Genomic DNA, 15882 nt, shown 5'->3' on the forward strand with positions numbered 1-15882 from the left:
ATTCAAGCCATTCTTGTGCCTCAGCCTCCCAAGTAGCTGGGATTACAGGCATGTGTCACCACACTCGTCTATGTTTTGTATTTTTAGTAGAGATGGGGTTTCTCCATGTTGGCCAGGCTGCTCTCAAATTCCTCGGCTCAAGTGATCCGCCTGCCTCAGTCTCCCAAAGTGCTGAGATTACAGGCTGAGCAACTGTGCATGGCCCATTTCCACTATTAATGAAACCTGTCTATAAGCCATTAAAGCCTTCATCCCCAAGACTACATACTGAGGGAGATTAAAATTAAAACAAGGCTGGGCATGGTAACTCGTGCCTGTAATCCCAGTACTTTGGGAGGTCAAGGCAGTAGGATCATTGAGGCCAGGAATTCCAGACCAGCCTGGACAACATAGCAAGACCCTGTTTCTACCAAAAAAAAATTAGCTGAGCGTGGTAGCATGCTCCTGTAGTCCCAGCTACTTGGGAGGCTGAGGTGGGAGGATCCCTTGAGCCAGGGAGGTCTAGGCTGCAGTGAGCTACAATTGTACCACTGCACTCCAGCCTGGGCAATAGAGTGAGACCCTGCCTCTAAAAATCTCTCTATCTCTCTCTCTCAGTCTCTCTCCCCACCTCCCCCACCTTATGTCAGTTAATGACTCAAACTTTATAGTATTAAGGATCCTGAGGAAATGACCTAACCTTTCTAGATAGCTGAGTTTGGGCTGAAGACATTTCAGGAGCAATTATAAAGAAGTCACCATGTATTAGATACTTTTGGTTCCTTAAGCTACTTAATTCTTGTTTGAAAAAGGGTCATCAGCCAGGCTTGGTGGCTCACGCCTGCAATCACAGCACTTTGGGAGGCCAAGGCAGGAGGATTGCTTGAGCTCAGGAGTTCAAGACCAGCCCGGCCAACATAGTGAGAACCTGTCTCTACAAAGAAACAAAAAATTAGCCAGGCATGGTGCTACTTGGGAGGCTGAGGTGGGAGGATCACTTGAGCCTGGGAGGCAGAGGCTGTGGTGAACTATGATCATGCCACTGTACTCCAGCCTGGATGACAGAGCGAGGCCATGTATCAAATAATAAAAAGAAAAAATTTAAAAGGGTCATGGTGGTATTATATAGCAAGGCAGGAACACCTTTGGGAATCAATGAGCCCATCATATTGTTGCCCCATCACTAGGCAGGTCTTCCCTGTAAAAACTTTTGTGTCTTTCTTCTCCTTGGCAGGCCCTTCCTGTTGCTGTGAAGACTCAATTCGTTTGTCCTCACTGATTTCCTTTAATTTGCAGTGGTCCTAGAAGCCAGACAGCTTCATTGTTGGAATCGGTTACTGTAAGAGTGATTTGGTTCCTGGGCCAGGCACGGTGGTTCAACGTATAATCCCAGCACTTTGGGAGGCCGAGGCAGGGGATCACGAGGTCAGGAGATCAAGACCATCCTGGCCAACATGGTAAAACCCCGTCTCTACCAAAATACAAAAAAAAATTAGCCAGGTGTGGTGGTGGGCGCCTGTAGTCCCAGCTACATGGGAGGCTGAGGCAGGAGAATTGCTTGAACCCAGGAGGCAGAGGTTGCAGTGAGCCGAGATCACGCCATTGCACTCCAGCCTGGTGACAGAGCAAGACTCTATCTCAAAAAAAAAAAAAGTGATTTTGTTCCTGATGGTGGCCTAACCAGGCTGCTGTGACCCTATGCTTCCCTCATTCTCCTAATCAGGCTTCTGGATTCCCAAGGTGGAGCTAAACTTATACGATGCCAGTCAAGATACAGAGATGGGGGCTGGGCGCGGTGGCTCATGCCTGTAATCTCAGCACTTTGGGAGGCCAAGGCAGGCAGATCACTTGATACCAGGAGTTTGAGACCAGGCTGGCCAACATGGCAAAACTCTGTCTCCCACTAAAAATACAAAAAATTAGCCGGGCGTAATGGTGCACACATGTAATCCCAGCTACTTGGGAGGCTGAGGCCCGAGAATCGCTTGAACCTGGGAGGCAGAGGTTGCAGTGAGCTGAGATCACACTGCTGCACTCCAGCCTGGGCTATGAAGCAAGTCTTCATCTCAAAAATAAAAAGATACAGAGACGGAGGACAGAGCTGGCAACAGAAAACTATGCGACCAAAGAAGCTGGGTGAGTGTTAGAATCCATATACACAGCACAGACCCCCAGTCCCCAGCCTTGGGCTCAACCTGGCAGCCTGGACTTCTCAGTTCCAAGTCCTGTTTCTACAAGGCATGCCTGTTGGCCATACCTATATGCTGACCTTTTAGCTCCTTTGTAAGCCTCCTTGGTAAGCTGACATGAGCAGCTGTAAACACCTGTATACTGGCCCTTGGGGAAGCCATCCAGTCCCTTGGAGATAAACAGCAGCCTGGTTTTTGTTTTTTTTCAGACGAAGTCTCACACTGTCGCCCAGATGGAGTGCAGTGGCGCAATCTCGGCTCACTGCAACCTCCACCTCCCAGGTTCAAGCAGTTCTCCTGCCTCAGCCTCCCAAGTAGCTGGGATTACAGGCCCCCGCCACCATGCACATCTAATTTTTTGTATTTTTAGTACAGATGCGGTTTCACCACGTTGGCCAGGCTGGTCTCGAACTCCTGACCTCAAGTGATCCGCCCACTTCGGCCTCCCAAAGTGCTGGGATCACAGGCATGAGCCATCACACCCAGCCCAGCCTGGTTTTTTTTTGGTTTTGTTTTAGAGACAGGGTCTGGCTCTGTCACCCAGATTGGAGTGCAGTGGTGCAATCACAGTTCACTGCAGCCTTGAACTCCTGGGCTCAAGCAATCCTCCTGCCTCGGCCTCCAGAGTAGCTGAGACTATAGGCACACGCCACCACACCTGGCGATTTTTTGTTTTTGTAGAGTTGGAGGTCTTGGTATGTTACCCAGGCTGGTCTAGAACTCCTGTCCTCAAGCGATCCTCCCACCTTGGCCTCCCCCAAAGTGCTGGGAACACAGGCATGAGCCACCACACCCAGCTAAGCAGCCCTGTTTTATGGATGAAGAAACTGGGGTTCTGAAATTGAATAATTGCAAGATTCCAGGGAAACTTTGATTTGATTCCACAGTTGTCTGGCTCCTAAGTCCACATGCTTTTGTCTTCCCCACCTTTAATATTTTATGATGAAAAGAGCAAACATACAGAAAAGTTGGAAGGATGATTCAGGGAAACACCTAGGCATCTATCTAAAGAATCTTTTGCTGTATTTGCCTTTTCAACCCATCTCTCCACCACCCCCCTGCCCCCCGGCTTTCCTTTTTTTTTTTTTTTTTGAGATGGAGTTTCTCTCTTGTAGACCAGGATGGAGTGCAATGGCACGATCTCAGCTCACTGCAACCTCTGCCTCCCGGGTTCAAGCGATTCTCCTGCCTCAGCCTCCCAAGTAGCTGGGATTACAAGTACATGCCACCACGCCCAGGTCATTTTTGTATTTTTAGTAGAGACGGGGTTACACCATGTTGGCCAGGATGGTCTTAACCTCCTGACCTTGTGATCTGCCCGCCTCAGCCTCTCAAAGTGTTGGGATTACAGGCATGAGCCACCGCACCTGGTCTCTTCACCCCGTTTTTTATGCGGATTGCACTGGTCCCTGATAGAAGCAGGTGGGTGCTTCATACTCACAGATGCATCTTTGCCTCGGTACTTAAATTTTCTCCGCCTCTCTTCTAGAGCATCTAAGGTCGGCATATTGACTGGAAGTAGTAAGTTACCTGCAGGTTGGACAGGAACAAAGAAATTTTCAGTGCCCATTGTGTGGGTTATTATGTCAGTATCATCAGGCTCTAACCCTTAAAGCGCTCACAGTGGAGCAAAGGGCAGACCCAGGAAGCTAACTTTTTTTTTTTTTTTTTTTTGAGACAGAGTCTCGCTCTGTCATCCAGGCTCGAGTGCAGTGGCGGGATATCAGTTCACTGCAACCTCCGCCTCCCGGGTTCAAGTGGTTCTCCTGCCTCAGCCTCCCGAGTAGCTGGGACTATAGGCGCCTGCCACCACACCTGGCTAATTTTTTTATTTTTAGTAGAGATGGGGTTTCACCACGTTGGCCAGGCTGGTCTTGAACTCCTGACCTTGTGATCCGCCCACCTTGGCCTCCCAAAGTGCTGGGATTACAGACATGAGCCACTGCGCCCAGCCAGCATTTTTTATTTTTTGGGACCAGAGAAGCTGAGTGAGAGTTAGAATCCATATACACAGCACAGACTCCCCATCCCCAACCCTTGGGCTCAACCTGGCAGCAAGAACAACCGTATGGATTTCTCAGTTCCATGTTCTATTTCTGCAAGGCCTGTTTGTTGGCATCAGGGTCTCACTCTGTTACCCGGGCTGGAGTGCAGTGGCACAATCACGGCTCACTGCAACCTCGACCTCCTGAACTCAAGTGATCCACCACCTCAGCCTCTTGAGTAGCTGGGACTATAGGCATGAGCCACCACACCTGGCTTATTTTTGTTTTTTGTTTGTTTGTGTGTGTGTGTGTAGACTCGGCGTTTCACCATGTTGCTCAGGCTGGTCTTGTACTCCTGAGCTCAAGTGATCCTCCCACCTCAGCCTCCCAAAGTGCTGGGATTACAGGTATGAACCTGAAGTCAGCTTCTATAAGCATCACCACACCAGCTCAGTGGGCTGTGAGAACTGTAGGAGCACCAAGAAGACCAACGCTGGGCATAGCAGTAAAGGAAACCTTTTAAAGGTGCTTTGGCTTCAAGTGGGTCCTCAACGAGGCAGATGGGCTGGTTGTCATATATAGAAGCCTTTCATACCAGGTGCAGTGGCTCATGCCTACAATCCCAGCACTTTGGAAGGCCAAGGCAGGTGGATCACTTGAGGCCAGGAGTTCGAGATCAGCTTGGGCAACGTGGTGAAACCCCCGTCTCTACTAGAAACACAAAAATTAGCCAGGCATGGTGGCAGACACCTGTAATTCCAGCTATTTGGGAGGCTGAGGCAGGAAGATCACTTGAATCTGGGAGGCGGAGGTTGCAGTGAGTCGTGATTGCACCACTGTACTCGAGCCTGGGCGACAGAGTAAGATTCTGTCTCAAAAAGAAAAAGAAAAAAAAGAAGACTTTCACACGGTGTGTCTGAGGAGTTATAAATCAGGCATATGTACAGGGCGGTGAGGAGACCCGCCAAGGCTGCAACAGGTAAACCCCACACCCAATGCACCAGCACATGGGGTCAGGACAGTCTCAAGCACAAGTCACTGAGAATCCTTCAGTAGACTGCCTCCACCCCATTCCACTCCACTCTACCACCATCACCTCTTACCCACACTACTGCAGTTGCCTTCCAGCTGGTCTCCCTGCTTCTCCCATTGCCTTATTCCAGTCTGTTCTTTGCACAGAGTACATGTGATTGTGGATCACCTGAGGTCACGAGTTCGAGACCAGCCAGACCAACCCTGTCTCTACTAAAAGTACAAAATTAGCCAGGTGTGGTGGCGGGCACCTGTAGTCCCAGCTACTTGGGAGGCTGAGACAGGAGAATGGCTCGAACCCAGGGGGCAGAGGTTGCAGTGAGCCAACACAGTACCACTGCACTCCAGCCTGGGCAACAGAGCAAGACTCCATCTCAAAAAAAAAAAAAATCTGATTAGTCAGGCACAGTGGCTCATGCCTGCAATCCCAACAACTTGAGAGGTTAAGGTGGAGAATTGCTTAAGGCCAGGTGTTCAAGACCAGCCTGGGCAAAAAAGCAAGACCCATCTCCACAAAACATATAAAAATAAGCTGGGCATGGTGGCACATACCTGTAGTCTCAGCTACTTGAGGCTGAGGTGGGAGGATTTCTGGAGCCCAGAAAGTCAAGCATGCAGTGAGCTATGATTGCACCACTGCACTCCAGCCTGGATGACAGTGAGATCCTGTCTCAAAAAATAAAAAAGAAAAAGGAAAAAAAAATAAACCAATGTTCTCTCTGGCCAGATGCAGTAGCTCACACCTGTAATTCCAGCACTGGGAGGTGGATGCGTTGCTTGAGCCCCGGAGCTGGAGGCTGCAGTGAGCCACGATTGCACCACTGCACTCCAGCCTGGACAGCAGAGCCAGACCCTGTCCCCAAAACAAACAAACAAAAAAACCAAGAAGAATCTGATCTAACTCTCCTGCTTAAAAAAACTCTCCTGGCTACCCATTAAGTTTAGAAGAAAATTCACTTTCTACACTGGCCCCAGCCCACTTCACCTCCAACAACTCTTTCCTTGATCATTGTGTTCTAGACCCCTGGGCTTCGTTATCAAGTGTTCCTGGTTCATTGTACTTGGGCCTTTGAAGGAGCTGCTCTGCCCAGGGTCTCTGCACACTTGGCTCCTCTTCAGTCTCTGCTTAAACATCTCTGAAAGCCCTTCTAACTGTCTTCCCAGTCTTATTTTCTTCTCAGCTTTAACCACTGCCTGATATTTTCTTATTTATCCATCTTCCTCCCCCTACTCCCCATGATAACAGTACTATGTGTGTCTTAGGCAGGGATTTCTTACCTCTTTCACAACACATGACAAAGTAGGTATGCAAATATTTGTCAAGGGAGGGTAGTGCGTGATACGAGACAGGGAGTTGGCCCTCAATTAGAGGCGGTTATTCAAATCAGGCCAAGTTTGAACTTTTTTTTAAATTGGAAGGAGTTTACTTTTGTGTTTTTGTTTTGCTTTTGAGACAGTCTTGCTCTGTCGCCCAGGCTGGAGTGCAATAAATAGTGTGATCATGGCTTACTGCAGCCTCAACCTCTTGAGCTCAAGTGATCCTCCTGCCTCAGCCTCCCAAGCAGCTAGGACTACAGGCACAAGCCACCATGGCTGGCTAATTTGTATGTTTTGTAGAGATGGGATCTCACTATGTTGCCCAGGCTGGTTTCAAACTCCTGGGCTCAAGCAATCCTCCCCCCTCAGCCTCCCAAAGCATTGGGATTACAGGCATGAGCCACTGCACCTGGCCCCAAGTTTGAATGTTCACAAGGCAGCAGGGAATATTTCTTACAGGTATGTAATATTCATCTGTTTCTGACCATACAATATGGTCCAGACTACATTATAGAAAAGAGAAAATTGGATAAAGAAAGTCAACTGACTCTCGTCTTCAGTGAATAGCAGCCAAGAATAGTTTTGGTAGAAAAGACTAATTCAGACATATCAATTTGAAAGGGGCAGTGTAGACAACTTGGAGATTTGCATCAGAGAATTTAGAGCTGGCTGGGCACAGTGGCTCACACCTACAATCCCAGCACTTTGGGAGGCCAAGATGGGTGGATCACCTGAGGTCAGGAGTTCGAGACCAACCTGGCCAACATGACAAAACCCTGTCTCTACTAAAAATACAAAGATTAGCCAGGCGTGGTGGCACATATACCTGTAATCCCAACTACTTGGGAGGCTGAGGCAGGAGAATCGCTTGAACCTGGGAGGCGGAGGTTGCAGTGAGCCGAGATCAACCCACTGCACTCCAGCCTGGGAGACAGAGTGAGACTCTGTCTCAAAAAAAGTAATTTAGAGCCAAGACTGATGTTGTAAGAAGAGAGACAAGCTCTATGTAAGATCAGAACAAGGATCGAGTCTCGAGGATGCTCACATTAGGGCCCGAGGGAATGAAGAATTCGCAAAGAACCAGGATAAAGGAGGGAGTTGGAGATAGAACAACAGAGTTAGTGTCAGAGGCACTGCCGGTAACAGTAGTCACTGCGCCAGGGACAAGTCCCTAAAATGAAGCTCCAGCCACCCACAGCGAGATAGGAGCGACAGGAGAGCATGTCAGTTGAGCCTCAGAGCAGAGGAAACCAGCAGCCCACACCATCCCTCTGGGTTTCAGATCCTGGTGGCTCTGCCTGCTTTAAAGCATTAGTTTCCTCCAGAGCCTGGGAAAGAATAGCCTATATACCTTGTCTGCAAATCTGATCATGGGAAATGCAAATTAGTTCCTGGAATTGACCAATCTCTCCCACTCTCCGATCTCAAAGCCAGAGAGGTGGAGGGTGACACCTGGTTTAAACATTCATGAAGCTCTCAATCATTGTGAGTCACGTTGACCTCTTCCCCAACCAATGTGGACAAAGGGACCTCAGTGAATCCAGAGTCCTTCAGTTGCTGCCCAGGGAGCCCTCACAGAAGTTGGCTTAAAATCATCTCAGGCTTTAGATTTCTTTAGTACAACTTCAAGCTCGAGGTAGCTTTACTCCTAGCAACACATCAGAACTCAGCATACCTGGGAAGGGAAGAGAACTACTTTGCAAGACAGCCTCAGCACTGGGAGCTCAGGCTAGGAAACACTGGTGTCCGATCCAGATGCGTCTTTTTTTTTTTTTTTTTTTTTGAGACAGAGTTTCATTCTTGTAGCCCAGGCTGGAGTGCAGTGGTGCAATCTCAGCTCACTGCAACCTCCGCCTCTGGGTTCAAGCAATTCTCCTACCTCAGCCTCCCGAGTAGCTGGGATTACAGGCACCTGCCACCACGCCCAGCTAATTTTTGTATTTGTTTTTCTTTTTTTGGTAGAGACGGGGTTTCATCATATTGCTGAGCTGGTCTCAAACTCCTGACCTCAGGTGGCCCACCTGCCTCAGCCCCTCAAAGTGCTGGGATTACGGGCGTGAGCTACCATGCATGGCCTACTTTTAAGTAATCTCAAATTCTGCCCCATAAGGAAGAGAAGAGTTGCTTTTTGAGACTAAATTGGCCAGGCACAGTGGCTCACACCTATAATCTCAACGCTTTGGGAGGCCAAGGCAGAAGCTTGAGGCAGGAGTTTGAGACCAGCCTCAGCAACATGGTGAGACCCTATCTCTACCAAAAAAGATTTAAAAAATAAAAAATTAATCCAGCATGGTGGTGGGCACCTATAGTCCCAGACACTCAGTGGGAGGATCGCTTAGCCCCAGAAATCAAGGATGCAGTGAGCCGTGATTGTGCCACCGCACTCCGCATGGGTGACAGAGACCCTGTCTCAAAAAGAAAAGAAAAATAGAAAAGACAAAATCATTGCTATTGATCCCAGTATCCTTTTAACACCTTGAAAACTAGATTCCTAGTCGCCGGAATAACCAGTGTCAAGAGAATCATCAGTTGAACCAAAATTTGGGTTTAAATGAGATTCTAGTTCTAGGTCTCCAAGAGTTGAGACATAGGGTATTTATAAGTCTGGAGTAGACAAGAATTATGGGCCTATTTAAGGAGCAATGGCCAAAAGGGTTTTTTGTTTTGTTTTGTTTGTTTTTTTTTGAGACAGAGTCTCGCTCTGTTGCCAGGCTGGAGTGCAGTGGAGCAATCCCGGCTCACTGCAACCTCCGCCTCCCGGGTTCAGCGATTCTCCTGTCTCAGCCTCCCGAGTAGCTGGAACTACAGGCTCGCACCACCACACCCAGCTAACTTTTGTATTTTAGTAGAGACGGGGTTTTACCATGTTGGCCAGGATGGTCTCAAACTCTTGACCTCGTGATCCATCTGCCTTGGCCTCCCAAAGTGCTAGGATTACATGTGTGAGCCACTACACCTGGCCTTTAAAAAAAAAAAAAAAAAAATAGAGTTTCACTGTTGCCCAGGCTGAAGTGCAGTGGAGCAATCATAACTCACTGCAGCCTTGACCTCCTGGGCTCAAATGATCCTCCCACCTCAGCTTCCTGAGTAGCTGGGACCACAGGAACAAGCTACCACACTTCACCAATTTTTTTAATTTTTTGTAGAGATGGGGTCTTACTCTGTCACCCAGGCTGGGGTGCAGTGATACAATCATAGCTCACTGCAGCCTCCAACTACTGGGCTCAAGCAATCCTCTCACCTCAGCCCCCCAAGTAGCTGGGACTACAGATATGCCCCACCATACTCAGCTAATGTTTTCATTTTTTGGAGATGTGGTCTTGCTATGTTGCCCATGCTGGTCTTGAACTCCTGACCTCAAGTGATCCTCCTGCCTCTACCTCTTAAATCACTGGAATTATGCGCATGAGCCACTGCACCTGGCCCAAAACATTTATTATGTACCCAGAATTTTAGATATTTAGGATTAAATGAAGTTTCATCTAATACTAAGGTAAAAATATCCCCATTTTGCAGGTGAAGGAGCCATCTCAGACATCATTTCCCAAAGTTCCCATAACTGTGAAGTATCAGAACCAGGACATCAGATTTGACTCCTGCATCCAAGCTTTGCAGCCAATCATCTGTAACAAGGTCTAAGGAAAGCAAGAAATCACCACCATGGCCAGCACGGTGGCTCACACCTGTAACTCCAGCACTTTGGGAGGCCAAGGTGGGCAGATCCTCTGAGGTCAGGAGTTCAAGACCATCCTTGGCCAATGTGGAAACTCCATCTCTAATAAAAATATACAAAAAAAAAAAAAATTAGCCAGGCGTGGTGGCACGTGCCTGTAGTCCAAGCTACTTGGGAGGCTGAGGCAGGAGAATCAGTTGAACCTGGGAGGCAGAGGTTGCAGTGAGCCGAGATTGTGCCACTGCACTCCAGTCGGGGTGACAGAGCAAGACTCTATCTCAAAAAAAAAAAAAAGAAAAAAAAAACTAGCCAGTTGTGGTGGTGTGACCTGTAGTCCCGGCTACTTGGGAGGCTGAAGAGGGAGAATTGCTTGAACCCAGGAGGTGGAGGCTACAGTAAGCAGAGATCACGCCACTGCAATCCAGCCTGGGTAACAAAGAGAGACCCTGTTTCAGGGAAGGGGAAGAGGAGGGGGGAAGGGGGGAGGGGGAGGGGGGAGGGGGGAGGGGGGAGGGGGGAGGGGGGAGGGGGGAGGGGGGAGGGGGAAGGGGGGAAGGGGGGAAGGGGGGAGGGGGGAGGGGGGAGGGGGGAAGGGGGGAGGGGGGAGGGGGGAGGGGGGAGGAAGGAAGGGGAGGAGGGAGGGAGGGAGGGGAGGGAGGGGAGGAAGGGGAAGAAGGGAAGGAAGGGAAGGAAGGCAGGCTAGCAGGCCACTACTATGGGTGGCACTTAACACATGGGGTGAGATGTTAGAAAGGAGGAAAGCCCATTTCACGCAACAGAAACAATAGAGGCCACTTCTGAAATACCTGCTCTAGCTGCCACCTTGTTGCCACACTTCACATGTTGCCAATGGCACAATTATCTCAGTTAATGAGACTGAGCATGCATGAGGAAGAGGCCAGTTTGGTACAAGGGGCTGCAATCCTGCCTCTGGGAAGACTCAAGACAGCACTCAGCTCTAGGACCATTGCCAAGGGAACTGCTCATCCTTCTGCCACATCCTGGAAGCCATGGCTATTAGAAACTTCGGAAGTGTAGCTGGGCACAGTGGCTCATGCCTGTAATCCCAGCACTTTGGGAGGCCGAGGTGGGTGGATCACGAGGTCGGGAGTTCGAGACCAGCCTGGTCAATATGGTGAAACCCTGTCTCTACTAAAAATACAAAAATTAGCTGGGCGTGGTGGCAGGTGCCTGTAATCCCAGCTACTCGGGAGGCTGAGGCACTAGAATCACTTGAACCCAGGAGGCAGAGATTGCAGTGAGCTGAGATGGCGCCACTGCACTCCAGCCTGGGCAACAGAGCAAGACTGTGTCTCAAAAAAAAAAAAAAAAAAAAAAAAAAAGATGTTTGCCACCTTCCTTCAAACCAAATATCACAGGAAATGGCTTGAAGCAGAGAAAGCTCAGCTGCAGATGAGACAGGCTCCTCCCCACTCCTTGAGGTATATTTAAGGGAGAGGGTTGAAGGTTACAGATTTAGCAAATCACTTCATGTAGGGACATTCTGCAAACCCAGCAGCAGAGCAGATCCCTGTTGCTTCTCCAGGCTTCTCGAGTCACAGCTCGGATCCCACTTCTTTGCCTTCATATGGTTGTTGGCAGCGACCAGGCGAGCTGGCTGCCCTGTCATTCTTTACTTAGGAAAGTGTCGACGGCCAGGCAGTGGGTCATGCCTGTAATCCCAGCAGTTCGGGAGGATCATTTGAGACCAGGAGTTCAAGACCTGGGGCAACATAATGAGACCCTATCTCCACAAAAAAAATGAAAAAAAATATAGCCAGGTATGTTGCTATACAACTGCAGTCCCAGCTACTCAGGAGGCTGAGGCAGGAGGATCATTGAGCCCAGTAGGTTGAGGCTGCAGCAGCGAGTTATGATTGCACCACTGCGCTCCAGCCTGGGCAAGAAACCCGTTCTCTAATTAAAAAAGAAAAATGAAAAGCACTGAGTTATACACAATCCAAGTCAGTACCCCACCCCTTTTTGTTTTGAGATGGGTCTTACTCCCATCATCCAGGCTGGAGCGCAGTGGCACAATCACGGCTCACTACAGCCTCGACTTTCTGGGCTCAGATGACCTCTCACCTCAGCCTCCCAAGGAGCTGGGGCTACGGGCACACACCACCACACCCAGCTAAGTGTTTTGCATTTGAGAGAGGCAGGTGTCTTGCTACATTGCCCGGGCTTTTCTCGAAGTCCTGGGCTCAAGCGATCCTCCCACTTCAGCCTCCCAAAGTGCTTGGATTACAGACGTGAGCCACCGCACCTGGCCCAAGTCACTACCTTTGTTCATTGGTTCTTCAAGTTTGAGATCCCAAGAAAGCCGAACTGGTGATTAAGACAAATGTCATCCACCTAGGGGTTTATTTATCCGTGGGGTCTCAGGCCAGCTTGGCTGCTCCCCGCACACTGTAAGACCCCTGCCCTGTGTGACAGGTGCCAGAGGCCCTGCCAAGGAACCCTACCATGCCCAAGATCCCCTAGGCTCCCAAGCTTCTTATCACCTCCCCCACTTTTTTTTTTTTTTTTTTTTTGAGATGGAGTCTGGCTCTGTCACCCAGGCTAGGATGCAGTGGCGTGATCTCGGCTCACTGCAACCTCCACCTTCCAGATTCAAGTGATTCTCCTGCCTCAGCCTCCTGAGTAGCTGGGATTACGGGCATGTGCCACCATGCCTGGCTAATTTTTGTATTTTTAGTGAAGACAGGGTTTCACCATGTTGGCCGGGCTAGTCTGGAACTCCTGACCTCAGGTGATCCGCCCGCCTTGGCCTCCCAAAGTGCTGGGATTACAGGCATGAGCCACCACACCCAGCCACCTCTTACCCTTTCGATCCTTCTGAGTAAGGGACCATTATGGACGTCCAGGACTTATCAATGGTATTGAGTTTCTTCCTCTGGTTGGGGCATTTCAGGCCATTTTTGAGCTTCCTATATACTTTTCTAATCTAACCGAGCTTTTCCAGTTCTTCATGAACTGAGAACCGTTTTAAATTAAGACATGTCATCATCCAAGAGTTGGCTTCTACAAAATAGCATTTTTTTGGATTTCAAAGTAACACATAGTGAGGGCTTAAAGGATATAAATACTTCAGAAATATATTGAATATTAGCTTCCAATAACCCCACTCCTCCACCAAGTTAACCTTTAAAAACTCACCACCCTCTGTGTGTGCCCAGCCCGGCTGCACAGGCACTGACATGGTAATTCGAGGAGGGGATCTTGAACATGCCATTTTGCGACATGTGTTTCCTTCATCTGTACCTTGGACATCATTTGATGTCGGTATGTTCAAATCTGCATCACTACCAGCCAGTTCTTCGAAGTAGGGTTTGTTTAAAGCTAAAATCACATGTTGGATTCAAGCGAGCGAGTCAATGAGACTTATCTGCCAGGAAGGAGGGGTTCAGGGATCCCAGCGGCCTCTGCCTCAATGCCCCAAGGTGCATTGGTCCACAGGCTGAGGCTAGCTGGGGTTGGGGGTGGAGAGGGAAGGTAAAGTGTCCAGGGACAGGAGAGGACAGCCAGGGAGGGGAAAAGGTCCAGGAACAGGGACTCCACCTTGCCTTTTTTTTTTTTTTTTTTTTTTTTTTTTGAGACAGTCTTGCTCTGTCACCCAGGCTGGAGTGTAGTGGTGCCATCTCGGCTCACTGCAGCCTCCGCCTCTTGGGTTGAAGTGATTCTCCTCCCTCAGCCTCCCAAATAGCTGGGATTACAGTCACACACCAACACACCCAGCTAATTTTTGTATTTTTACTAGAGACAGTTTCATCATGTTGGCCAGACTGGTCTGGAACTCCTGGCCTCAAACAACCCACCCACCTCGGCCTCCCAAAGTGCTGGGATTACAGGCGTGAGCCTCCATGCCCGGCCCCACCTTGCCACTCTTTAGCTCTCTGAGGGGCTTTACCAACATGAATAAGACACACCTGGGGATTCCAGACTTCAGTTTCAATGCTGAGAAAGAGGGACCAGAGGGACTGCAGGCCATGCCCAGGTTGGAGTGATCTCGGCTCACTGCAGCCTCAAACTCTCGGGCTCAGGCAATCCTCCTGCCTCAGCCTCCCGAGTAGCCAGGACCACAGGCATGCACCATCACACCTCGCTAATTTTTTTTATCTTTTGGTAGAGACTGGGCCTCGCTATGTTGCCCACTCTGGTCTCAAATGATCCTCTCCCTTCAGCCTCCTGAGTAGCTAGGACTACAGGTGCACACTGCCATACCTGGCTGATTTTTTCAATTTGTTTTTTGTAGAAACAGAGTCTGTGTTGCCCAGGCTGGTCTCAAACTCCTGTCCACAAGAAGGAGGCAAGAGACCAGGCCCTCTACCTGTCAAAGATATAAAAGCAAGCTTCCTGGGAGGGGGCTGAATCGGGAACAATTCCTGCAGGTGACAGCATCCCAGGGAGTACTTCAGGAAGGAGGGGCACATGGCAAAGCCCAGGACATGGGAGCCACAGCCCACTGTGTGGTTAGACTCACTCCAGACACCCCGCAAGCCCGCAACTGGGCTCGGCAGAGTAAACAGACCCCTGCACCTACCACTTCCTCCTTATCCACCCTCGAAAACAAGCCAAGGACGACCTAGCACAGTGTCTCTAAACCAAGGCTGATTTCAACAGAGACAACAGCCTAGGCCTTCTCCGAGCTGCCCCCATGGGCAGGCAGATGGGCTTCAGAAAGGGCCCCGAGAGGCACCTCTGCAGTGGAGGGCAAGGGCACAGCAGCCTCCCCACGGCCCCCAAACAGCTGCCTGGCTCATTACCCGAACAAGAGCAAGATATCTGATCAGCCAATACCCAGACAGAAGGACTCAGCCACATCTGGAGCTGGGGCACGTGCACACATACACACTCTCACACAGGGACAAACCACCACCACTCACCTGGCCAGGAGCCACAGCCTCCAGCCCCTTGGTCAGCCTTAAATGCCCTCAGCTGATGGCAGGTGTTTCACAGCTCTTGGCCCCACCTCACAGGGCTGATTCTAACCCCCCACCAATGGTTCTTATGTGTGAACACAGATTGGAATCACTTGGGGAGTTTTGAGCATGCCCTGGCAAGAGGCTGATTGAGTTGGTCAGGGAGACTAAGGGGTGAGGCCCAGGTGTCCCAGGTGAGTCTCATGTTCAGAACCTTCAGCCTCTGCAGCTGTAGCATTTTGAGGCCCTTGGGTAAACCATCGAAAGGTGAAGTGGGGTGAGGGTTGAGGGGAATTCCTTCCAGGGAAGGGTTTGCATTCTGGACGTTTAAGGCTCCTAGGATCTAGCTAGGTTCAGTGGCCTCTTCCTAAACTTGCACAGCAGGCTTAAAAGCTGCTGTTGAATTAATTAGCATTTACTCCCAAGGCAGGCAATAAGATTTGATGGAGGTGAGAATAGATCTGCTTCATATTGGAATGAAAACAAGAACATTTCAGGTATTGATTCTGCAAATATTTAGACTGCCTACTCTAATCTTCATGTGCCACGCCCTGACAAAGCAACAGTGAATGAATGACTGGTCCCTGCCCTCCCAGCAAAGTGGAAACCAGATGGCAATTGTAGTCTGGTGCAGTGGCTCACGCCTGTAATCCCAACACTTTGGGAAACCAAGGCAGGAGGATTGCTTGAGCCCAGGAGTTTGAGACCAGCCTGGGCAACATAGTGAGACTCCGTCACTACAAAAAAAAAAAATTAATTAGCTGAGAGGGCCGGGCACAGTGGCT

General features: G+C 49.6%; 1 protein-coding gene across 1 annotated transcript in view; it reads right to left on the reverse strand.

Annotated features, from left to right (window-relative positions):
* Positions 1 to 4303, reverse strand: part of KPNA7 (karyopherin subunit alpha 7) — a 34580-nt gene extending 30277 nt beyond the window's left edge. Inside the window, exons 1-2 of the mRNA XM_055292457.1 lie at positions 4217 to 4303; positions 3610 to 3698 (exon numbers count right to left, since the gene is read on the reverse strand). Of these exons, the coding sequence (XP_055148432.1) occupies positions 3610 to 3675 (66 nt within the window). The 5' untranslated portion in view covers positions 3676 to 3698; positions 4217 to 4303. The remainder of the gene's footprint in view (positions 1 to 3609; positions 3699 to 4216) is intronic.
* Between the last annotated feature and the right edge of the window lie 11579 nt (positions 4304 to 15882).

Source organism: Symphalangus syndactylus, chromosome 9 (assembly GCF_028878055.3).
Source record: "Symphalangus syndactylus isolate Jambi chromosome 9, NHGRI_mSymSyn1-v2.1_pri, whole genome shotgun sequence".
NCBI classification, from domain to species: domain Eukaryota; kingdom Metazoa; phylum Chordata; class Mammalia; order Primates; family Hylobatidae; genus Symphalangus; species Symphalangus syndactylus.